The sequence below is a fragment of the Eutrigla gurnardus genome (assembly GCF_963514095.1).
Source record: "Eutrigla gurnardus genome assembly, chromosome: 7".
Taxonomy (NCBI): domain Eukaryota; kingdom Metazoa; phylum Chordata; class Actinopteri; order Perciformes; family Triglidae; genus Eutrigla; species Eutrigla gurnardus.
This window is the reverse complement of record NC_139921.1, coordinates 23,104,616-23,127,863: the sequence shown is the minus strand read 5'-3', so window position 1 is coordinate 23,127,863 and position 23,248 is coordinate 23,104,616. Positions and strand designations below refer to the sequence as shown.

At 42.7% G+C, this 23,248-nt stretch overlaps 4 protein-coding genes across 6 annotated transcripts; 2 read left to right on the top strand and 2 right to left on the bottom strand.

Moving 5' to 3' along the window:
• On the bottom strand, positions 1–9,885 carry LOC311016478 (microtubule-associated protein 1S-like). 2 transcript variants are annotated; one of them, XM_084014184.1, is made up of 10 exons: positions 9,672–9,885; positions 8,501–8,596; positions 7,217–7,299; positions 6,484–6,621; positions 5,849–6,350; positions 5,547–5,633; positions 3,012–5,461; positions 2,670–2,811; positions 2,341–2,558; positions 1–2,187 (listed from the first exon to the last, which is right to left on the bottom strand). In XM_084014184.1, the coding sequence occupies exons 1-10, from the start codon at positions 9,832–9,834 to the stop codon at positions 2,032–2,034; spliced, it is 4,035 nt and encodes a 1,344-aa protein (XP_083870310.1). In that variant the 5' UTR covers positions 9,835–9,885; the 3' UTR covers positions 1–2,031. The 2 variants fall into 2 exon arrangements, with proteins under 2 accessions (XP_083870310.1, XP_083870311.1); XM_084014185.1 differs by lacking the exons at positions 7,217–7,299; positions 8,501–8,596; positions 9,672–9,885 and adding an exon at positions 8,141–8,456.
• Positions 9,886–10,436: 551 nt separating this feature from the next.
• Positions 10,437–11,229, bottom strand: LOC311016479 (cocaine- and amphetamine-regulated transcript protein-like). The gene is made up of 3 exons (XM_084014186.1): positions 11,055–11,229; positions 10,888–10,968; positions 10,437–10,610 (listed from the first exon to the last, which is right to left on the bottom strand). The coding sequence occupies exons 1-3, from the start codon at positions 11,187–11,189 to the stop codon at positions 10,503–10,505; spliced, it is 324 nt and encodes a 107-aa protein (XP_083870312.1). The 5' UTR covers positions 11,190–11,229; the 3' UTR covers positions 10,437–10,502.
• A 1,381-nt stretch (positions 11,230–12,610) lies between these two features.
• On the top strand, positions 12,611–16,293 carry yju2 (YJU2 splicing factor homolog). Its single transcript, XM_084013124.1, has 8 exons — positions 12,611–12,769; positions 13,055–13,155; positions 13,479–13,623; positions 13,776–13,910; positions 13,998–14,179; positions 14,456–14,606; positions 14,977–15,121; positions 15,364–16,293. Exons 1-8 carry the CDS (start codon positions 12,746–12,748, stop codon positions 15,483–15,485), a joined length of 1,005 nt encoding a protein of 334 aa, XP_083869250.1. The 5' UTR covers positions 12,611–12,745; the 3' UTR covers positions 15,486–16,293.
• A 727-nt stretch (positions 16,294–17,020) lies between these two features.
• On the top strand, positions 17,021–22,858 carry LOC311015629 (SH2 domain-containing adapter protein F-like). 2 transcript variants are annotated; one of them, XM_084012985.1, is made up of 8 exons: positions 17,021–17,217; positions 18,180–18,414; positions 18,523–18,624; positions 18,769–18,931; positions 19,025–19,282; positions 19,378–19,552; positions 20,261–20,380; positions 21,831–22,858. In XM_084012985.1, the coding sequence occupies exons 2-8, from the start codon at positions 18,184–18,186 to the stop codon at positions 22,015–22,017; spliced, it is 1,236 nt and encodes a 411-aa protein (XP_083869111.1). In that variant the 5' UTR covers positions 17,021–17,217; positions 18,180–18,183; the 3' UTR covers positions 22,018–22,858. The 2 variants fall into 2 exon arrangements, with proteins under 2 accessions (XP_083869111.1, XP_083869110.1); XM_084012984.1 differs by having other exon boundaries at positions 17,024–17,269.
• Positions 22,859–23,248: the final 390 nt, after the last annotated feature.

Sequence of the window (23,248 nt, the reverse complement as noted above, 5' to 3'; positions counted from 1 at the left end):
GCACATTCTTTATTCATACATTAGCAGTCCCGCCCCTCAACCCCGCACATTTCCGACATTGTTGCCCTCTGCAATCCTTACAGACAATTCCAAAGTGTTCATCCCACCACGCCGCTCTCCCACAGTGCTTTGCTCTCTTGTCTTCATGAATATCATGAATGAAACAACATACAGGACGCACGGTATTTTATACATGCGGGACACATACACATAGTTACTATTCACGTCGCTACTGCGGGGTTTACAGACTACTTCAACCCTGCGATGACGGCTACAAACTCAAAACTGGCAACTTTTGCAGAAAAAGTGTGATTTAAAAACTAAATAAACAAAATAAAACAATTCTCAAAGATAGTGCGAATCATTGACAAAAGTTCAGCTGTGCATCTATATAATAATAAAATGTCTTTTGAATAATTTAGAGGTACTGAAGCTCTAAGTACTAGGAGGTACTTATTTATTTGGAGACTGAGAATTGGTTGGTGATGTCTTTGCTATCTCATGCTTTGGTATTGAGGATATTTTTCTGAACTAAGATAATGATTAATTTACATCTCATCAGAATATGACGTCCATTCTTGGACATCCAGACTGGGACAAAGGGAAATATAAACGATAGACAGACAGGTCTTGAGACACTCCATGACCTTTGCTAGCTTTATTTTACAGATCTGTCGGAAATGTCTGTGAAATCTAGGAAAAATCTGTGTAATTATCTACTTATTACAGGGAAAATAGAGTTGAGTCAGTTATTTACGCAGCTGTATATTAGCAAAAGAATATATTTGAAAGAACTGCTCAATTTAAGTAGTTAATATTCATTCAATAGTAATTTATTATTGGAAAATGTTCACTTTATATATGTCAAACTGTGTGCTGTTATGCTGGGAATTAATTGGAATAACTACTACCAGGTTATATAATTAATTCCAATAAACTTTCTAGAAAATTAGGGATCCATAAAATAACGTGTACTGTAGTCGATTTAATTACAGCAAATGTTAATTCAGTTTACGTAGCAGGATTACTTAGTTCCAAACATGAATACAATCTTATTTATTCGTATAAACAGAGCACATCCACTCCGACTACACTTTATAATTCATGCTGTGCAAAATATTTGTCTACAATAAACTGTCCATAATCAAAAATGAATGTTTTATTAGCAAGTTTACAAAAAAAAACACTTATTCTGATTTCCGATTTGAAGCACTTATAATGGATTACAATTACAGTCTCATAGTTGATGAGCTGATTGCTGTAATGCTATTGGACTTAATCTGGTGCTCTAATCCCTGCTGTCAGATTTGTTTTCGCACACTCAGATTATCATTCAAGATCCATCTGAGGTCAACAGTGAAGCCACGGTGGCACGATTACTTTTTAAAAAGCACACGGCACGGCTCACGGCTGCTCATCGTACTCACAACAAACACATGACCACACACTGTGAACGCCATTTCATTAAAGGTACAATGTAACACCCTTTTGACGACATACACAACGTCTGTGCTAAGCAGACAAATATCATTTGCGCAGGTAAAAGAAATGCAATGCGACAAATTCTTTCACATGTGCACACTCCTGCTGTGTGGGAGTACATGGAGTAGTTACATCAACCGGTAAATGTTGCTTTAAAAGCAGCAAAATGGACACTACTATCACTCTTGAGTGCTGAATGCATTAAGAAAAGAAGCCTACACAAAGTGCATTTAACCCCATGTATGCTCACTACATTACTAATCAAATCTACAAATCATGCAATGCCCCCCCATAGGAATGTGTTTTCTCGTCGATAAAGAGAAATCAGGGCTTTTTGGTGCAAAATTAGCCCCACAAATAAGTGATCAACCTGGACGGGTTTGGGTGAAAGTTGGGTCATTTGTGTTGGTGCAGAAAAAGGGTCCGGAAATTCTCTTTATTTCCCTAAAATATCTGTTCCTCAGTTACTATTTCTGTCAATCCTTTAACTCTGTCTCATGCACACATTTCCATCCTTCCAAATCATATTCACCCTCCATCGCCGAGTCTTCAGAACTCTATCTTGCAGGCAGGGAAGGTCTCGTCCTGCATGGCCACCGTGCTGTTGGATCCCAGCACAGTGATGCCCAGCTCCTTCTGCTTGTCCAGGGTCTGCTGGTACCACTCCTGCATCGGCACCGACTCGAAGGTCGGGATCAATGTCACCTGGTGGATTAAAAGGAGGAAAGTGATCTGCAGAGTTACATTTGTCAAAGCTTAAAGATACTTGATCACATTTATATAAAGCAGAGTTTACATGTTTAAGGGCAATGTGATGTTTTAGTGTGCATTGATCTAATTGCGCGTGTTGCTTTCTACCTGCATAGTGTCGGGCCAGGACACCTTGGCGTCCAGTAGCGCGTCCAACGTGTGCCTCATGAGCTCTTCTTTCTCCTGACTGTCGCCGCTGATGATGTAACAGGAGGAGCGAACACTTCGGAAGAAGTCCGCGCTGACTGTTGGAGAGGAGGCTCCAGAGGGAATATAGGCCAGGTCCACGTACACACTGACTTCACCAACGGGGGTAGACTTGGCGACTGTGACAGGAGAGAGAGAGAGGAAACACTGCTGATCAGATATCAGTGGACACGTGAGCAAAGAACAAGAAGACTCATATCTTAATATTTAGCCCTTGGTTCACCTCATACCTGGATTGGGTGAGGATTTTGCTGATGCTGAGCGGTTGCTGGAGGAAGGCATGCGAGTAGAAGGCACGTTCCCCTTTGGGACTCCACTCTGGCTTCCTGTCCTGCTTTTCCCTGAGCCTGATCTTTGGGATGCCTCAATAATCTGGGAATAAACAAGCAAAATCAATATTAGATTTCACTCCAGCCATAATAATACTATGGTATCCTCAAAAGCATGATAATTCAAATGATAAAAACAAATGTGACTCAAAATTCACTATACAATAGGCATTATTTTGAAAACTGTGACCAGGACTATGCTGCCGATATGCCAGTTCAGGCATATGAACCACAGGAACTCACCGCTGGAGCTTTTTTCCCTCGCATGCCGGCAGCTTTTCCTTTCTTGCCGTGAGCGTCGGAGTCAAACTGAGGAACGGGCATGGATGTGTCGGGGTGTGGGGGCAGCGGCGGGCTGTCCCTAAGGGGGGCTGGCAGAGGGTCGGCAGGCAGAGCCTGACGGGAGCAGAGATTGTGGGGAGAGTTGGACTGCTCGCTGCACGACTCGTCCTCATCCGAGTCCAGACCTCCGTCGGCCGTGGTGGACGGGCAGTCCTCCGTGCAGACCGGGGCGTTGGAGTCGCTGGGTGACATGTCCTTGGGGTTGTTGTTGTTGTTGTTGTTGCCGTGTTGAAGTCTGCAGGGCTCGCTCGCACCTGAGCTGGAGTCGGCCTGCTTGAGATGCTTGAACTCGCAGGGCGAAACCAGACAGAGATCCACATCATGAGCCGACGCCTCGAAATGCAGTGTGCTGGGAGCTGCGGGCCGCCCCATCTCCGAACCCTGCCCTAAAGATCTGGGGGGCTTCTTCATTGGTAAAGACATGCCAGCGTAATGGCCTCCATTGGAGTGGGAGTTGTGAACGCTGTCGTCCCCCTCTCTCTGGCTCACAGTGGTCGGCCCCTGCTCCAAGGACATGGACAGGGATTCGTCTACTTCTGTGGACTGAGGTGAGCTCACCTCTGCCGGCATGGAGTGTGTAGTGGTGGTGGTGGTGGTTGTAGCAAAGGAGGGCGAGGGGTCCGAAGGGCCCTCTTTAAATGTACCCAAAGAAAGGAAGCTTAGCTGCCTCTCCCTGGTGTTGGTTTGACTCTCTGGGTTGCTTTTGGACTGTCCCTCGCCCTGCTTGGACGATCCATTCGGCTGGTTTACAACGGCCGACTCTAGGTTACCCATCTCGGCCTGTATCCTGCTGAGAGTGGCCTGATTGCACCACACGTCATCTGGGGACAGACAGTATGGGGTGTGGCCTGCGCTGTTGGGCCGCGAATCCGGGGAGGCAGGCCCTACGGTACGCTCATCGGGGCTGGCAGGGGCCTGGTTCTCTGGAGAGGATCGCGAGGGAGGGCTGTTTCTCAAAGCCCCGTCCAGGAGGGTGTATTCAGTTGGGGTTGTGTCTTGCTCGTTATTCGGCGCCCTGTTCAGGGGACATGGGAACCCTACAACCTTTGCTGGTTTGGCAGCGTTTCCAGGCTGGTCCACGGGGGCTTTCTGCAGGTTTACATTAGCTTTCTCTGCAGCCAATGCCTCATCTTGCGCTCCATTATCAACACTCTTTCCTTCCATTATCCCTGCAGCTTTGTCCCCTAGTGTATCATCAGCCTCATCCCTCTTCTCTTTGCTCATACCTCTAAGGCCCTTTTTGTTTCCTGACTCACTGTTTTCCTGCTTTCCTTTATCTGTTGTTTCCAGCTGCACCTCATCTCTTTCAGCTTCCTCCCGGAGCTTCAGAAAATCCACCGTCATATCCTCGGGGGTAGACATCTTAGAGCCACAGGGGTTCTCTTCAGACTCTTTCCCCAGTTTTTGATTCTTCTGCTCTGTATCAATAGACCCAGTGTTTGTTGACAACTCAGTGTTTTGTTTTACCTTCTTGCCGTTATTTGCATCCTTTCCTGATGGTTTTCTTGTTTTCTTCACCCCCGTTTTAAGGTCATTTTTTGCTTCCTTTTTGAGTTTAGTTTTATTTTCATTCTTTGGTTTGGAAGGGGGAACATCCTTTTTACCCTGATGGTTCCTGATAACACCGTTCTCCTCGTTATTTCCAGGCCTCTCCTCCTTTTTCCCGTCCTTCCCTCCTCCTTTCTTTGAGCTATGCTTCTCAGACAACGCTCCTTTTTGCTTTACGCCTGTCTCTTTGTGTCTGGTTTTATCAGCGACTCCATTTAATACTTTTCCTTTTTCCCTAACCAGTGCCTCTTTTCCCTCGTCTTTACCTCCCCACTCTTTTCCCTGTTTGGGTGTTGACTCCTTCCCTTGTGACCTGGCACTGTCCTGGCTCTCTGTTCTCTTGGTCTGCCTGTCCCCCCCCAGCTTCTCCATATCCCCGGTGGTAACCGTGGGCTTCTGGAGGAAGGCAAGCCCCTTCAGTTTCTCCAGCCCCTGGAGCAGCTTTGCTTGCGGGGTAACACCGGGGAACAGCACCCGGACCACCTTCTCCTGGGGACACGCTGGGTGCCACACAAGCAGGGCCGACACTGACGCCAGGGCGGTGAGGGGAAGAGACTGGGATTTGGATGCTGATGACACGTCATCGGGCCAGTTTTGCATGAATGTCTGGTACTCCTGGCTGTTTTTGCCGGGGTTGAGGATGTATAAATCCAACTGTCCCACTCCCATCTTCTGGAACAGGGTTAGCGGCTCGATGGGGGCCCCTTGCGGCCGAAACAATGGCTGCGGTCTGATGTCTAACTTCTTTAACAGCTGGAGCGTTAGGGCTGCCTGGTGTGTGCTCTTCAATACGTTGTCCACACCTGAGATGAGAAGAATGATAACTTTTACTTGATCGCAATCACTCCCTTTGGAAATGAGGTCAGTAGGTTTAAATAAGTCACTCACAAGGCTGTCCTTCCACCTGCAACCTGCTGGGGGCGTTAAAGAACACGACTCCAAGCTCTGGGGAGATGAGCCTCTTAGACAAGTCATCTGTTCAGATAAAAAGGCTATTAGAAAAAGTGAATTTGAACATGAAACGGGTACAGACGACTACAGGGAAATCTCCTGGGAGCATTTTCTTATCATGTCATCTTCTTGAAGGAAGATCAGCAACATCACCAACCTGTTTCTTGGAAGAGGGATCCCTCCTTTTTTGCTCTTTTTTAACAGAGATTATGGGCTATATGATTAAATGTACTCTTTACCTTTGACGTCAGAGCTCATCTCCAACTCAGCCACCTTCCTCTCCAGGAAGACGTTGACCCCGGGGAGGTTCTCTGTCCCAACATGCGTCAACAAAACGGCATCCACCCGGTCGAGGTGGCGGACCAGCTTCCAGAAACAGGCCTGAGAGTCGGAGCCGCCGTTGACCAGCACCGTGAACCCGTTGACAGCGAAAAAGGCACAATCGCCACGGCCGGCGGGGAACACGTAGCAGCAGGGGCGGGACAGTTTGAGAAAGCCCACGGTGGTGGGAGGAGGCAGGAGGTCGAAGGGAGACGGAGGGGAAAGGGTACCAGAGATGAGGGAGGTGAACTCCCCCATGGACTCCATGGCAGGCAGCACCTCTGGGGGATTGATGTGCAGCACGTAAGGACCCTGCAGAGGCTGGTTCCCCAAGAGAGTCTTCCTCCACTGGCCGATGTTGGGACAGCTGAGGCTCAGACTGAGTTTGGTCGAGGAGGCAGAGCTCTCTTTGTCTGTAAACTAAAAACAGAGGATTTTCTTCCGATACTTTAGAGTAGAAGCCAAACATTGAATTAGCTGGGCCAATATTTAATTACATTACATTTTATCAGTAATTTGTCACATGTATGAAAGTCAGAGAGAGAAGTTCTACCTGCTCTGTTAGTATTTGTTTCAGGTGCTGTGGTGAGAACAGGCCTCTGTGAAACAGCAGGTCTCCACTTTCCTCCACGCTCTGGCCGGCCAAGACCAGCAGCTTATGGGCCGATTCCCTGGACAGCAGAGCAAACACCTGGCCAAGAGATGGTAAGATTTATTTTTAATCATGAAATGTCACTTTATTCCCACATAATAAAATGTAATAGAAAGGTATTAGAGGGGGGGGGGGGGAGATTAGTGAGAAGAATTGAAAAATAATCTTTTTATATGCTGAAAAATCAGCATAAAAATTACTTTTTACTTTACTTATTTCTTATTGTTTTATAATGCTGTAAATTAAATTTATTTTGGGTTTGGGCAAACAAAGCCATTTGAAGACGTGCTCTGGGAAATTGTGACATTTTCATTTTCTAATATGTTCTTAGACAAATTAAATCATTTATTAATCGGATAAAAACTTGTCAGAGTAATCGATAATTAAGTTGTGACCCTCATTCTATTTATCATATGAGAATTCTTCAGTATATTTGGACAATCTGCACTCGAAAATCAAAATGTAACAAAAAAAATCATAATTTAAAAATCATCTTCCATGCCTTTTTCATTTTTCTATTTAAATAATTTCAAATGATTTCATTAAAAAACTGTGATATCAATAAATTAAAATGGAAGGCTATCTTCCAAGACCTTCCAATGATCTCTGAAGGAACCAGGATGTATCCCCTCACCTCTGAACGGACCTGTTCCTGTGATGGATTGATCAGCACCTGAGTGTCCAACACTCTGGTGCTGTGGCGCAGACACTTCTGCCCTGAGGAGGCACAGAGAAAAAACAAAGAATAGAAAGCGAGGGACAGACAGGCAGACAGCCAAGAGGGAGGCAAACAAGAGCTAACGTCAGCGCTGACGGAGTGGGATCCGAGCAGGGAGCGACAGGCCGGAGGCAAACAGGAGGGGAACTCAAAGAAGTTGATGAGGAAAGTGAACCGGGATAACCGGGCGGGTGATGGACTCTCAGCAAAAAAAAGTAGGAAGGAAGAGGAGTGGAACAGCTTAGTCGGAGGTACTGTCCGAGGACGAGATGCCAAATGAACTCGGTCTGCAGTGAATATCCAGTCTGAGGGGAAGTGGATCAGCCACTGATGATACAGAGCCGGACACGGCCGACTGGAACATAATGACCCAGAAACCAAAACGATTGCCCTTCCTCAGTGGCTCAGCAAAGTAGGATACAGTGGCATGCACAGGTTCAAATGTGATACATCTCTGAGATTCGATGCGGGGAAAAAGTCATGTAAAAATGTGTTTTCATGCAGCGTTGTCGTCACCTCAAAGTTGCTAAGCAACCGGCGAAGACTGCTGAAAATGATTGGCCCGGTTAAGAAATGGTCCAGAACATAAATAAACCCCACAATTTGCTGTTTGAACACTTCATGCTGGTCAAAGGACTTTGTGAGCTTTTAAGTAGAGCCTGGTTAGCTTACTCCAGCTACATATTTACCTTTTAAATGTATTGGTCACCATCTCTTTCTGAGGAAAGCAAAAATATTTCCCAAAATGTCTTTCAATACATCAAATCCCTCCGTTACAAAACCCTGACATCCAAAAGAGCTCTAACATAATTAAAAGAGAGTAAACAGCAGTGTATTTACCGCATGCTCTAGAAAGAGAGTGTTCCTGTCTGCATTCATCACCTCACAGCTCAGCTGTAACACAACCGTCTGACTCTGATGTTTGTCTGCCTTTTCTTTTTCTTTTTTTTACCATTTTCCCTGCTCGTCCTTGGCTCTGCGTACTGAAAAGGCTTGTAGAAAGCGAGATGGCACAGCTCGGTCGCAGGTCTCCATTGTTTTATGTTGAACGGTCCCACCCATGTTTAACAATCACTCCACTGCTCTTCCACTTTCCTTCCTTCCTTCCTGGTTGACCCCGCAACCAGCCGAGCTGGAGGGTTACCATGGGGACGGGGCTTTCTGTGAGAGATATGGTCAACTTGACATAATGTTTCTTACCTGCACCCTTGAAAGACGCCGTGTGCTGGGAGAGAAACTCTTGGAGATAGAGGTTCAGGTTACAGGATTTTAAGTCGATGTCCCATGACTGAATACCTGCAGACATAAAGACACATGGTCATGTTTTTACTCTTTCATAAACAACGTACATAACACATAAGTGTCTATGTACCTTGATACTGTTATATTTTGGATTATATTAAAATACCCATTTATTTAAGTATCAAGCATTAAAAATGGTTGAACATCAATAATATGGTTGTAGCAGCAAATCATGATGGTCCATAATCAAAATTCTGCCAAAAATTAAATCATACATCTTTTCTTCTCAATGTGTGGTTGCTAAATCTTTTTTTTATCTTAACAAAATTGAAAGGAGAGAGGTTGAGTGAATATTTTAGTAAGAATGCACCACTAAATATACAATGATAAGAAAGAAGAATTATCAAGTGCTAAACTGAAATTATACACTTATAGCAGCTGTATTAATTTCCATAAAGTGGCCAGTGAAACAGATTAGAAAGAAGAAATACATCTTTACTTCTTACTTCTTCTATTTAGATAAATAGACAATTTAAAAACACACTGGGAAAACGTGCAAAATGGGCGCAGAGATGCAGCGATATAGGCCTGATGACGAAATAAACATCTGTATTTCTATCACTCTGTCTTTGTGTTTCCGTTTCTGTTCCCTTATCTATCTCCAGCACACACGCAGCGTTCTGCAGAAATAGTCAGCACTCAAATGTACCTTTATAGCTGCTCACTAACTCAAACACAGACTGTAGCCTATGTTGTCTACAACCTGCAGTCTGCACGCAACGCTTAATGGCACAGCGTTTACAAGTGACTATGTGTTGACAGAATATCCTTCCTGCAACATTTCCCCAAAAAAGCGTCTCTATATTCCGAGGCGAGAGCCTGCTTTTAATCCTAGTGCGCCCGGAGGGAGGAGGTGGTGCTGATGCTGGAGGACCGCCAGATGACGCATCCTCGACCATTACGGGTGAATTAAAATGACACAAACACCGCAATGGGAGGTCAGTGAAGCATCCTCGGTAACGATCCGAGCGACCTCGCGGGTATCTGCGCGTTTTTTTGTTATCCGAAATGTAGAGGGGAGTAAAAAACGGCGTAGAGCATGCCGTGAGAGGCGTTGGCATGTACGTACCTCGCTCGATGTCCCTGCTGATGGGTCCCGTCTGTCTGAGGTGAGCGGTCCGTCCTATGATGATGAGCAGGGAGTATTTGTGGAGGCAGAAGTCGGGCTTTGCGGTCGCGGCGCGCCTACACTCGTCCTGGACCTCCCTCTCCGGCACCCGGCTGGACGCCATGTTGGAAACTCGCACTTGGATGTGATGTCATTGAGAAAAAAAATAAAAGAAGCCTCGCGGCGCCTTTTATTACGGAGACATGACAGCTGGTGTGCTGGAATGCTGCCGTGTAGGAAGAGGCTGCATTATTGATGACACGTCAAGTGTTTAATGCAGTGATTTCTGATCAGAAGGAATTTTCCAACAACTGATGTTTGTGGGAAATTAATAAACATCCAGCTTCTAATAAGCTGCAATTGATGTGGTGCATTTCTTTGTGATGGTGCATAAGATTGTTTATATATTATGGACACAGACACTTGGAAATATTTTAGCTTATTTATTGACCTCCTTATCTCACAAATGTGTTTAGAAACCGAAAATCTCCCCACATAGAAGAACAACAGAAAGGGGGAAAGATTATTTATGACAAAAACTACATTCAAAGTGTTTAAAGATGCCACAATCAAACAAACAAAAGACTTCCCTGATGGAAGAAAAAAAATACAGATGTACACAGACTTTATATTCCAAACCTCTAACACATCCCAGTCCACGTTTATAAAAGAAAAACGTCCTTTATTAATCATATATTACATAATTTCTAACAAAGACAATGACCTCTGAACTCTCCCCTGTGTTTTCTTGCATCTTCGTTTTTTATTTTATTTTTTATTTTTTTTTCTCCTTCACAAACATTTGAGCACATAAAAGTTGCAGGCAGTCCCCCTGGGACAGCTGCACAGTGTGCCAATACGCGCGCCTTTACGCACGGCGCAAGGCTCCCCGGCGTCACACTGGAACGATAAAAAAAAAAAACAGGAATTCATGAACATGCGGGTTCAGGTTATACACTTAATTTCTCGATCAAATAACAGTATTGGTCGTGAAAAGTCTGATTTTTACGCGTATGATTTGATTTCCACGTTGATATAAAATAAATTAAACATAAATGTATGTTATGAGAGACCAGAATCGCATCTCCAAATATCTTCTTTTATTTTACCACACAAAAATAGACACGAATGTTCTCGAAATGCCAACCAATCAAGCAGTTGTATTATTTCTACATACCGAAGGCAGCCAGCCGAGCTTTTTCTCTAAGGGCATCTCTTTGCTCCTCAGCTTCTCCAAAACTTCTTGCAACGCGTCAATCTGCAGAGATTCAAAATACAGAAAAGGTTAAATATTAAAAACTTCACATGACGTGTCCGGAAACTCATTATCTCACTATCTCTCACCAGGTCTTTCTCCTGTTGGGTTTTCAGGGGGAAATCCAGCGAGCGCGTCTCCAGCGAGGAGTCTTCTGCACGAGCGAGCCACAGGTAGGCGCAGCAGCAGGTGGCCGCGAGGAGGAGAGCACGAGCGCTGACCATGGTGGTGGTGACACAAAGACGGGGAGCAGTGCTTCCGTTCAGCGGGAGGAGACAAGTGTGCGGATGCTCCGTGGACGTTTGGAGGGTTTGGAAGTCTCCTGCACAGAGCTCCTCTCTTTATAGCTGCTGTTGACATCAGCCACCCTCTGAAATATTCATGGCACATTTTGACACGGGTGACACCGCTTTGTGTCTTTAGAGGAAGGGAGTGGAACAAGGTTAAAGGTGGATTTACATTTCACAAAAACATATTTAACCGCGTAATGTGATGGCTCAGTGGGGGATCCAACCTGTATCACAAGCCAATTCCCATATGTTCACCTTCAAATCTTAATATATGACCTATTGTATGCAATTAACATACATCTGACTCATCCATGAGTCATTCTGATGTGTCACATTAACTCACCACATCCAGAGCCTTAAACTATCACTGCAAAAAGACAAAATAATGTGAATCTGGATCTGTCAAATCCAAATGGTAAAGGACACGCCGCCGTTATTGATCTAAAACGTAAAATCATTTTCTTACCTATACCTCTGGTGGAGAGTAACTTTTGTAAACACTCTGTTTTGCTGCTAATCTATTCTGCCTAGCTTCTCTTGTCACCTCTGTTCAATACAGCTCAAATAAGACCTCAGGTTAACCCACACTGACACCAATCTGTAATCAGGATCCAATTTCCTTTTGTAGGAATAACCTTATCCATCCCCTTAAGCAACATAGCCTTTATGTGTGTGTGGCTGGCAAGATCATGTCACACCAATCCTGTCAGAGACCCCATGTCAATGACAAATCACGTTAGCCCTGAGTGGCCATTCCTCCCCCATGTTGATCACGATGTCTGCTGTCTCCAAGGGGGAGGAAGAAACAAGGGAAAGGCAATATATAATGCCTTTGACCCATTCAGGTTCAATAAATGCGACATAAAAATGTATTTTAAGATTTGTGTTCAGGGTTAGTGGCAATATTTACATGTGTTTGTAAACAAAAATACACAAGGAATTACAACTTACAGATATATGAATATTAAAAATAATATAATAAATACAAGCTCCAATGTGGTTCGTTTCCTCTTGCTTAAAAAAAATATAAAATATTCCATTGCTTTCCACAGCAGGAATCTATGCCATTCATCAATATTAGGCCATGGTGTGGTTCTAGGGTCATCTTGCAGAATATCTAATAGAGGAGAAAACTGTAAAATAATATTAACTTAAACCTGTTTGTGAAATCCATACAGATAAGTCAATACTTATAATAACACACTTAAAAAAAACTCTATAAGAGTCTATCTATCTGATCATATCATTGTCCTCCTGTATTATGTCGTTTTTATGCTTCCAGGAACTTGCTTTTCTGTTGCTGTTGTAGGTACTCACCCATGCCGCAGGGGGCAGCAGCGCACCTTGAAGTACATCTCGGGACGCTAATAAAGAGACAACCGGAAGTGTTCTGTGCAGCCTGCTAACAGCTAGCAGTGTTGTGGAAGTAGCTCTGAATCTAGTTATTCCAGCGTTTCTTTCTCCACGTTGGGTTTACAGCAAAAGCAACAATGTCCGAACGAAAAGTATTAAATGTAAGTATGTGAAGAAAATGTCTCTTTGAACAACGTTTGAAATGACATACATGAGCCGTATAACCAACCAGGCTAACGTTAGCGTTGAAGCTAATTGTGGTGTATTTAGCGATGATAGCAGTTTCGTAGTCAACACTGAGTTGCTAGGTTTGTTACAGCTGTTCATTAGCTACCTTTAAAGTACATCTTATTTAATCTACAGTAGCTTTCTACAGAAATACAACTCCATTGTTACTGTTAGTTTTGTTAATATACAGTTTCTCATCTGTGTTTTGTCTTCCACAGAAATACTACCCCCCGGATTTTGATCCGTCCAAAATCCCCAAACTTAAACTCCCAAAAGATCGTCAGTATGTGGTCCGGTTGATGGCTCCATTCAATATGAGGTACGCCTGTTTCATTCATGCTCCACATTCTGCTACTGTCACACAGGACACAGCTGGTGTGACAAGGGGGGATGATTTAAATACATAAACAGCATATTTACATCCAGGACTGACTGCTAGTTGTCTACATTCTTAAAAGCTAAACAAGACATGATTTTGATGGATGATGTCACTGGCTTCCATCAGAGCAGGAGTCTTGGTCGGCTTGTATCTTTTCATAGGAAAAATGTTTTCTTAAATTGTGGTTATATTACGAGGCCTCCTCTGTAAATGGGTCCTGTGGACTGTGGTGTTATCAGCATTGCCTCTCTGGTTGTTTGCAGGTGTAAAACATGTGGTGAGTACATCTACAAGGGGAAGAAGTTCAATGCACGCAAAGAGACTGTTATGAACGAGCTCTACATGGGACTACCCATATTCCGTTTCTACATCAAATGTACTCGATGTCTTGCTGAGATTACATTTAAGGTGAGAGTATTAGATGCACTGATTATCACTATTTTATTTATATAATGAGCCAAAACAAATACTAGAGTCAAAGTAAATGTAGAGCTGTGTCTGATTTCTGAATTATGCATAAAATAGTTCTCACAGTTTCTTAATGCACGTCATGCCCATAGACCGACCCGGAGAACACAGACTATGCTATGGAGCACGGTGCAACGCGGAACTTCCAGGCAGAGAAACTGGTCGAGGAGGAGGAGAAGAGAGTCCAACTGGAGAGGGAGGAAGAGGAACTGAACAACCCAATGAAGGTCAGCGTTTAAATGGAATTCACTGTTATTGATTTTTAATTGCCGATAGGAATGAAGAGTTGATGATTTTTTTAAATCGTGTACCAGGTGTTGGAGAACCGCACAAAGGATTCCAAGATGGAGATGGAGGTTCTGGAAAACCTCCAGGAGCTGAAGGAGCTGAACCAGAGGCAGGCTCAGGTGGACTTTGAGGGAATGATCGGCTTGTACAGAGAGCTGGAGAAGAGAGACAAGGAAAGGGAGAAAGAAGAGGACGAACGAGAGACAAAGTGAGTGAAGAAGGTTTAAATAGACAGCGGGTAGTTAAAGAATGTTCCATTTTTAAGTGTACATTTAAGGAAAACTACCTTATTGGCTAGAATCACATAAATATCCAACACTGCTGGCCAAAAGGACCACATAACAAATGCTAAATATGCATCATAACTTTGGTCTTTAAGTATGTTTTTGAATGAGTTTTGTGAGGTGTATTCATTTTATCAGTGGGAACTCTGAGCTGTGGTAATTTAAAAACAAATTAAAATTGAATGCCTGAATTGTTTCAGAGAGATGTTGGATCGTGCCCTGGTGAAAAGACTCCGAGACTCTGACTCTGATTCAGAGAGGGAAGAAGAGGGCGGCAGCTCGGAATCAAAGAAACCCAGCACAGACAGACCAACAGACATCCTCACCACTGTCAAACCCGTCGAGGCACAGGCACGTATGAGCACTCACATTCAAATTCAAGTGTCATGTAATAACCACAACCACATGATGTTGTATAGTGTTGTGTTAATTAATTTTTTGACAAATAAAGAGTATTGAGTATTTTCTCGTTAAATTAAGAACTTGAGAAATGTGCTTATTATCAATTTAGATGATGTAATTGTGTATTAACATGATGAATAATACATTATTATTGCATTTAAGTATAAATGAATAAATTATCATATTGAATTATTGCTCAGCCCCAATTTCCATTTTAAAAGTCAAAGTCAAACAGTGCCCAAAAAGCACCATGTCTTCTTTTGTGTACACATGAAGTAGCAACAGTTGAAATTGTTATTTAATACCACTCTGTCTACAGGGAACCTCGTCTGGAGGAGTGAAGAGGGCCAAGCTGGAGAGCTGGGAGAGGAGTGTGGGGACGCTGGGCGGTAAAGGGGCTCTGGGGTCCCTGGTTGTACGAAAGAAACCAGTGGCAGCAGCTGCTGCTCCCACTTCAAAAACAGGTAACACACCAGTATCTCTTACGTCTCATAAGTATATCGTATAGTCTCACTCTTTGGAAATCTTACTTAGATAATTCGTTTCTTTATTTCCCCCACCAAACATTTTCCCCTTGCGTTCCCATGAACCAACTTATATTTTGCTTTTGAGATTTCTATTTTCTTTTACTGCATGTTCACATCCTTAATTAAAAGTTTCCACGTGAATTCTGGAAGGCACAATCATTGCGTATCTTGTTTTACAGATTCAAAGGCACCGACGGCCGACTCCAAGAATGCCCAGAAGCTTGTTACCACACAAAATGGGTCATCTTCTCTCAGCCTGCTGGGGGCGTATTCAGACAGTGACAGCAATGACAGCGAATGAATAGAAGATGCTTGGGATGTTTTTTTGATTTGAGTGACTGGCATACAATTGTATAAATGATGCATAAAGGAATATAATGATGAGGATTTTTTTTTTGTAATGCTGCACAGAAATCCAAATCATTTGTAAAGCAGTTTGTTGGTCGATCCTATAAAAAAGTTTCTATAAGAAGTGACTGATGATAAGTCAGAGAGTTGGTGGGCAATTGTATTGTCTGCTGTCCAAACCCAGTGAAAAAATAGTCTTTCTTAGCTGATCACTCGTCCATGGACCTTTTTGTCTGAGAATTTCAGCAAGGAAAAAAATGTAATGTGTGATTTAAAAAAAAATTCTGTGAGTCAAATTAAAAAATACCCGGAATATATTTTAGTGTTCATTATAATCTGTTTAATTTTAACTCTGTGTCCTTTACGTGCTTTGATGTGTTGAACGTTACTGGGATGGTACATCAAATGTATGAGGGCTCTGCATACAGACGCCAGAGGAGAAGCAACCAAATATAAATTGGTGAAGAAGCCTTTAGTGATTGACAGGGATCAAGGGTAGAATATGTGACTGTGGGCACAGCCAACGAGACAACATTTAATCGTTTAGCTTCGTTGTTAATGTTAAAAAGGTCTTTGGAGACTTGCAGGCACTTTGGCCTCTGCTGTGGCTGCAGGCAATTAATTATGACTTTGATTTTTCAGGAGCTTCTGAGTGGCCTCTGGTGGCTGTTCTGCATACAGTTCAATACATTTTACACAATAAATCACCTTTTATTCTCCTCGTTTGCTGCAGAAAATGTCCTCATTCATTTAGCAGGAAACCGAAAACATGGCTTCATTTTTTTCATCATTTACATTTTAATACTGATCATTTCAGTTTGGTTTAGGATTTAGCTTTTGGATGTAATATTTAAAAATACATGTACATGTTTTACTTCATTCACTCATTCGTCTGATCTTTTTGGCCTGATTTCCACATCTGGATTTGCTTCATATGTTTTTCTGTTTTGAATTAAAAGACATTTTATATTTGAAATAATTTCTTACTGGCATTTTCTTACTTTAGAATATTCCAATGGAGTAAATGCACACACCACTTTTGTTATGGCTGAACTTATGAAGTAAACGTTTAGATACGTGTATATATATTGGCATTTGGCCAGTCCATTAAATTTGTGTTGTAAAAGGAAGGTAGTGACAGCAAATGCCTGCCCCAGTGTTGCCAGATTGGGTGAATTTCCGCCCAATTTGCCTACTTTTGATTATGTTGGATTGTGGTGTATTTTTGTGTCTAACATTTCATGGAAGTTTTAAGACACAATAAGTGTATTCGGTTGTCCAACTGGCTGCACTCTGAGTTGCAATGTGCCTTCCTATTGCTTTATCCGACATTTGATTATTTGATGCAGATATAAAGCTAGCTTTGCGTGCTTATGGTGTGATTTTCTATTGCTTATGTAATGGTTTTACAACGGTCTGTGGCAAGGATATGATTTAGGCTTTGTTTGTTGTTGTTTTTAAGTGGGCGGATTTTATGCTGTGATTGGGCTGGAAACTGTCGGACCTGGCAACACGGCCGCCGTGCCAGCGAGTGTTGTGTCGGAGACGGTCTGCTCCACCGTCTCGCCTGCTCCGGCTAACATTAGCTGACCTGCTTGGCTCGGATGCAGAACGGATTTCACGGATAACGGTGTTTTTTATTTTTTTAGGCCTAATAACCTTTAAACAAAACGAAACGCCGGATGGTAAGCAGGACGACTTAGTTGAAACTGGAAGCCGTCAATGCAAAGAAAGCGGGTGAGCGTAAAAGAAGTGACGTTAGCAGTTAGTTAGCGTAACGGCTGAGACGTTAGCTGCTATCTAGCTAACTTAGCTTTGGCATATTTACAGAGCGGTGACCATCAATTGTACGCAGCGCGTTACTTTAACCCTCTACTTTTTTTCATAGCAGATAACATAAACGCATGAATTGTCACCTATTTATTTTGGTGCTGATAGTTGAAGGAAATGTTGTCCTATATCTACTATTATGAATTGGTGGGTTATTGATTGAGTTTGAAGCCACCTAATTTACCCCCTGATGCTAACTAGCTATTGTCAGTGGTTGCTGTGATTTGCTGACTTAGCAAGCTGGCTAACGTTGACCTTTTGTTATCAAAAACCCTCTCTGCTTCACTTTGTCGATGTTAACCATGCGACTGCTGGACCGGCTGATTGATGCCAGCACCGTTTTATTCCTCAGTGCATGGTCAGTTCAGGGGATTTAACTTCACGTATGCCAACGTAAACAAAACCCTCATGCTGATTATTAGCTTGTTTTACTGACTTTATAGGCCCAACTCAACGCTATAGTTTGGACGTTTGCCCCCCCTTATACTTGGGTCATACACTTCAATGAGCAATTAGGTCAACGAGTGTGTATTTTATGGCCCTGATGCAAGGCCTTGTGACACCTTGTGGTCATTTGTCTAGTGTTAATTAAAAACAACACTAGACAAACAACTAGTCCGCCAAAAAAAAAATCTACAAAATGGACATCTTTTTACAATTGTGAAGCAGATGTTTTGATCCCCTTATGGGGAAAATGCATGTTGCAACACCAGAAACAGAACTAAAAAAAAAACAATTTAATTGGAAATGTTCTTTTCTGACATCATTTAAGCACTTTGTCATCCCAAGCTGTCTTGTTTGACCCCTTCATTCCCAGATCCATGGCAAAGTGGTTGAAGGACTACCTAAACTTTGGCACCAGGCGTGACCCTCCACAGCCCCCGAGGCCAGATTACAGCGAGAGTGAGATTTTGAGGGCTTACAGAGCTCAGAAGGAGCTAGATTTCGAGGACCCATATCAACACTCTGATAAAGAGCACCAGAATGGCGGTTTCAGCCCCTGCAGTGCCACAGTGAGCCTGCCCTCTTTCCCTGTGTTTGGTTCAGTGGAGGTATGACATGCATGTTTTTCACTTCTTCAGTGTCTTCTCCTTTATCTTCCTTTGACATTAAGTATCGTGATTTAAACAAAAAATGTGTTTACATGCGTTATGTTCCAGGTGAAAGTGGTGTCTCCCAAGCACAGACTTATTAAAGTGGATTCTCAGGAGTTTGGCTGCTGTAAAGTCCCCCTGAATCCTGTGACTATTCAAGCGGAACCTGTAAGAACTTCTTATTTTTGTTCTGCTTTAAATCCCTTTGGCATTTTTTCCACTATTTACTCTCTTTGTCTGATTTGCTTACTCGTTTTATATTTCCAGCTTATTCATTTTTGAGATGCTCTTTGTCTTGCTCTCCCTACCCAGGTGGTTCCCTCTGCTCCAACAGTGTCGGACACTGACACAGACTACTCTGATCCTTTTGATGTTCGTCCAGACCCAAGAGGCAGACCAACCTGGGAGCCCAAATCTGCACCGACAGACTGCTGCAGCTATATGGAGCCATTTGAGGCTCAGCGGATTATCTCAGGTTTGTTATGAGATCATTTTTCTCTCCCGCGTTTTAGGCAAAGTTTGATCGACATACTCGCACTTAGTAATTTACTCTTTGCTTACTGTGTAGAACTTCAGCACAGCATGATGAATAACAGGTCCGGGAGTGGAGATGGCGGCCAGTTATACGATAACCCATATGAGGAGAGGACTCGTCACTACCAGCGAGCTGCTCCAGCAGCGCAACAACAAACCCAGAGGGTGGAGGTTGGACTTGCCCAGATAGACAGCAGGGAGAGCAGGCTGCCTCAGGATGATGAGAGGCCGGCTGATGAATATGACCAACCCTGGGAGTGGAAGAAGGACAACATCTCTAAAGCTCTAGCAGGTAAGATGTCATCCTTAGTACATACATTTTAAATCTGACTCAAATGTGTGTGTTTTTTTTAAACTAACCTATTGTATATTCCTGTCTGGCTCCAGTTCAATTTGAAGGGGCAGAAAGGGAGCGCTCGCGAGCTCAGACAGAGCAGACCAGGCTCACCAAGACGGGCACTGCATCTGCCACGGCTGAGTCAACTACACTCCGTCTGGTTGGTGACACTCCTCCTCTCCTGGGGGAGAGAGTGGATCCATTTACGCCACTGGAGAAACAAGTGTAAGTGGACAACTGCAATGATAAAAGATGGTTCCTTTTACAGTCATTGCCTTTCAACCAGGACATGGCTCATGCCACTTCCCATGAGGTTTTTCTGTATTGGAATAAAGCAATAAGTAATTATGCACACACAAAGGAGATTGTCATTTCTATATTTAGAATATATTGTTCGGGCGGGCTGGCAATTTGTTAAGATGTTTCTCATCCCCAGTGGGACAAATTGGGTTTTAATTGTTGCTTCATATCTTTACAATTGAGCATACAGAGGAAATTAGTCTGATATGGTTCAAAACAAAATGTTACGTTTAATTTCTTTTGGGATTGCACATACAGGTTGAAGACGGTGGTGAATTTAGTTGTTTCCTCGTGTCTTGTGTACCTTTGCTTTAGTCCCATTTTTATAACAAGGAATCATGGCTTTGTTTAAAAATCTAATAAATTAAGTAAAAGCTATTACCATTTAGGTTACTATCATCTTAATTTACTGTTTCGTGTTAGTTATTGAGCTGTTACCTTCATTATAGAAATTGACTAGTAGAATTCGTGAAGGAAGCAAGCATCAAAAAAGGCTTTCCTATAAAAATAGAATTTAGCATTTACAAGGAAAAGAAACTGCTTTTCAACTGTACAGATTCTGACAGAATTCAGGGTTTCTTGCACACATGGATTCACTCTGTTGTTGTCATGTTTCCTCCGGGACACCTGCAGGTGGTACCACGGAGCCCTGAGCCGCTCGGAGGCAGAGAGTCTACTGACTCTGTGCAAGGAGAGCTCCTACCTGGTGAGGAACAGCCAGACCTGCCGGAATGACTACTCGCTCTCCCTCAGGTAGACACTCCTGCTCACTTATCACTTTCACACAGATTAAAATCGTTAGTGTCCATATTTACTGCACGTTCTGGGGTTGTCCCGATTCTGGGCCAGCTGAATCAGCTTTTTTAACTGATTTCTCTTTATGAATTATTTTAAGATGTATCCCAAAACAAATCGTCCTCATACTGTCTTAATTAGAAACATCATTGCACTCTTTTTGCACTCTGTACTGTGTGTTCTGTTGCTGTTATTAATATCATCTGATCCAGTTTTTGCCTAATTTGGGCATTGTTATGGTCTGTGGTCTTCTCAGAACCCATGAGACAATTTTTAAATGCTGACTATTTTTCCCATTTGAGTGATCCATCTGCATGCTGGGAATCGCTCAGCACACATCTGTAATCTATTTACCCGAAATGAAAGCTTGCATGTACCAAAGTAAAATCACATGCATAATTAAACCATACAGGAATAGAATGCATCTGACTGATGTTTACTGTCAAAAATTACAATTGAAGATCACTAAAATAAGCAGGGAGGACAGTGTGTTGTGGCAGAGGAGATGCTTCAGATACAAATGTGCAACTTAAAGTGGCAGTCTGTAACATGTTCATCTATTTAATTGTCTTTTAAGTTACTATCTATCAAAGAGTGAGTTAAAACAATGGTGATTGAAGAATAAGAAACAAAAAAAATCGAAATAAAGAAGCAAATTGACTGCCAACGAGGGAAAGTGGAGCATTTGAAGGCATCACGCAGATTAGAGACAGTGGAGCTGTTCAGTGAGGGAGATGAGTCCCAGAGGCTCGCCTGCAGTTCCATCTACTGCCAAAGAGGCCGCTAGAAGCAGCACATCTCCAATCTTACGGATTGCCACTTTAAGAGAATATGTGGAGCTCACTAGGGTTTCAGAAAGCGGGTTTAAGTGAAAAAGTTTAACCTTGAGATGACTGAAACCTCTCCGTTCCAGAAAGTGAGGTGACTTAAACTCTGAGTTTAAGTGAACTCTGTGAACCTGCTTGCTGGCAGGTTTTCTTTAACAAATCCCGAGTCTCTCTCCGTCTCCTCCCTCTTACAGAGTTGGACACGCTCTTTTATTTCTCATAGATACAGTCTGTATCAAAGTGCATATAAAAAATGTACTGTATGTGGAGTCTGTTAAACCTGCTTTCTGAAACAGGGCCCAGGAGTGTTGCAATAATAAAGACGGAGATTACACAAACAATGAAAGCAATGGTTCCAACATCCATCTCCAGAATAGTGTGCATCGCCTTATTTAATTTCAATTAACTTAACGTGTTTCTTCTAGATTGGCTTACTCACTGCAACTCTGCAGGATACCAGCCAGGGCATTTCCGTCTTGTTATGAAAGTGTGGTCTGAAGCCGTTTTTTATGATTCCCATTCATGCAATTTCCGTTTGGTTCTGTTGATGAATCTTTCCTTCTTCCTTCTCTCTCCGTCAGGAGCTGTAAGGGCTTCATGCATATGAAGTTCACTCGGTCTGCAGAGGGGCGCTACGTGCTCGGGGAGAACAGCCCTCCCTTCTCCACCATCCCCGAGGTCATCCACTACTACACTACACACAAGCTGCCCATCAGAGGAGCCGAACACATGTCCTTACTGTATCCTGTCATAGTGCAGACCCTCTGACACTAAACACTCTCAAACTCTCTCTCCTGGTGCTACTGAATACAATATATACTCAATATTTACCTATGTCCTTCCTATTCCCCTACATGCCTTTTCATCACCATTCTACCTGAACTGCCCGCAAGAGATTGGACTGTTAGGTGCCATCTTTTCTGTTTACCGTAACCCCAGTAACTACACTGGCAGCTTAGTGAGAGAGCTCAGTGCCTCATGAATATTCACCTGTGAACTGGTATTGTCACTGAAATCCACTTATTTTAGTACCATTGACTCCTGAAAGTCAGAAATCATTGATAGTAAGATTGGTAGCCGATTAGGTAAATTATAAAAAACAAACTCATGTCTTGACAGTAGAATACTGCATGGAGGTGTCTCTTCTTCTACAGAGCAGAGATACACTCTACTGCCACGTCCCTTAAAGTATAATAGTGATATTTTCACTTGGTTAATGCCAATCATCAGCCAAGTCAGCCAGTCATATTCATGTAAATGAGAAATACAATAGAAGAAAATTATGGATATGAATATGGACGTTTAAACTAGAAGTAGACAGTAGAAAACGCTGTGTAAAAAGTGCTGTAACTGCAAACAACACTGTTATTCTCCTTGATAATAACGGTGTTACGTCAACCAAACACTACATTCTTCACCCTGGCCTGTGAATGTTATAGCTGCGTATAACTTCACAATACTAGTTTAGAGAGTAATACCTACAGAATTATATTGAAAGCTTGTGGCTTTGTGATCATGAATATTAAAGGAGCTTTGGTAGATTATTTACTGTGCTGTTTTATAAGATTTTAAATGTCTGTTGAAAATAAAGGTGTCTGTTTTTAAATAGTGTGCGCTTCGTTTAATTTTTGAATTCTGCATCGGTGTCTGTGAATTTAAAGTGAATGATTTTGAACTGAGCATTTCACAGCGTAATGCATTTAAAATCAACATATTGTTGTGGCCAAATGGAAGATTTGTGTTGTTTTTCCCTGAAGTAAAGGTGAGTTAAGGTAAGTTAAATGTGCTGTTTTTTTGTTTTTTTGTAATGAAAGTAACAAATCGCACCAAGAACCCAGCTGGAAATGTTCTATGAACAGCCACAGAAAGATATTGTCTCGTATAGATGGAACATTGTTTTTCAGATAGAAAGTACACGTTAGTTTATTTTCGTTAGTTCACTCTTTCAGGAGTTAGATTCAGAATGGAATTTATTGGAAAAATGGCAGTAGGAAAGTTC

Coding starts and splice junctions, on each gene's coding strand:
- LOC311015629 (XM_084012985.1), top strand. CDS start 18,184: ATGGCAAAGTGGTTGAAGGACTACCTAAACTTTGGCACCAGGCGTGAC. Junction 18,415..18,522: donor CTGTGTTTGGTTCAGTGGAG/GTATGACATGCA, acceptor GTTATGTTCCAG/GTGAAAGTGGTGTCTCCCAA. Junction 19,553..20,260: donor ACGCCACTGGAGAAACAAGT/GTAAGTGGACAA, acceptor GGACACCTGCAG/GTGGTACCACGGAGCCCTGA.
- LOC311016479 (XM_084014186.1), bottom strand. CDS start 11,189: ATGGTCAGCGCTCGTGCTCTCCTCCTCGCGGCCACCTGCTGCTGCGCC. Junction 10,969..11,054: donor CCCAACAGGAGAAAGACCTG/GTGAGAGATAGT, acceptor GAATCTCTGCAG/ATTGACGCGTTGCAAGAAGT. Junction 10,611..10,887: donor AGCTCGGCTGGCTGCCTTCG/GTATGTAGAAAT, acceptor TTATCGTTCCAG/TGTGACGCCGGGGAGCCTTG.
- yju2 (XM_084013124.1), top strand. CDS start 12,746: ATGTCCGAACGAAAAGTATTAAAT. Junction 13,156..13,478: donor ATGGCTCCATTCAATATGAG/GTACGCCTGTTT, acceptor GGTTGTTTGCAG/GTGTAAAACATGTGGTGAGT. Junction 13,911..13,997: donor AACTGAACAACCCAATGAAG/GTCAGCGTTTAA, acceptor ATCGTGTACCAG/GTGTTGGAGAACCGCACAAA.
- LOC311016478 (XM_084014184.1), bottom strand. CDS start 9,834: ATGGCGTCCAGCCGGGTGCCGGAGAGGGAGGTCCAGGACGAGTGTAGG. Junction 2,812..3,011: donor GAGGGAAAAAAGCTCCAGCG/GTGAGTTCCTGT, acceptor GTTTATTCCCAG/ATTATTGAGGCATCCCAAAG. Junction 2,559..2,669: donor AAAATCCTCACCCAATCCAG/GTATGAGGTGAA, acceptor CTCCTGTCACAG/TCGCCAAGTCTACCCCCGTT.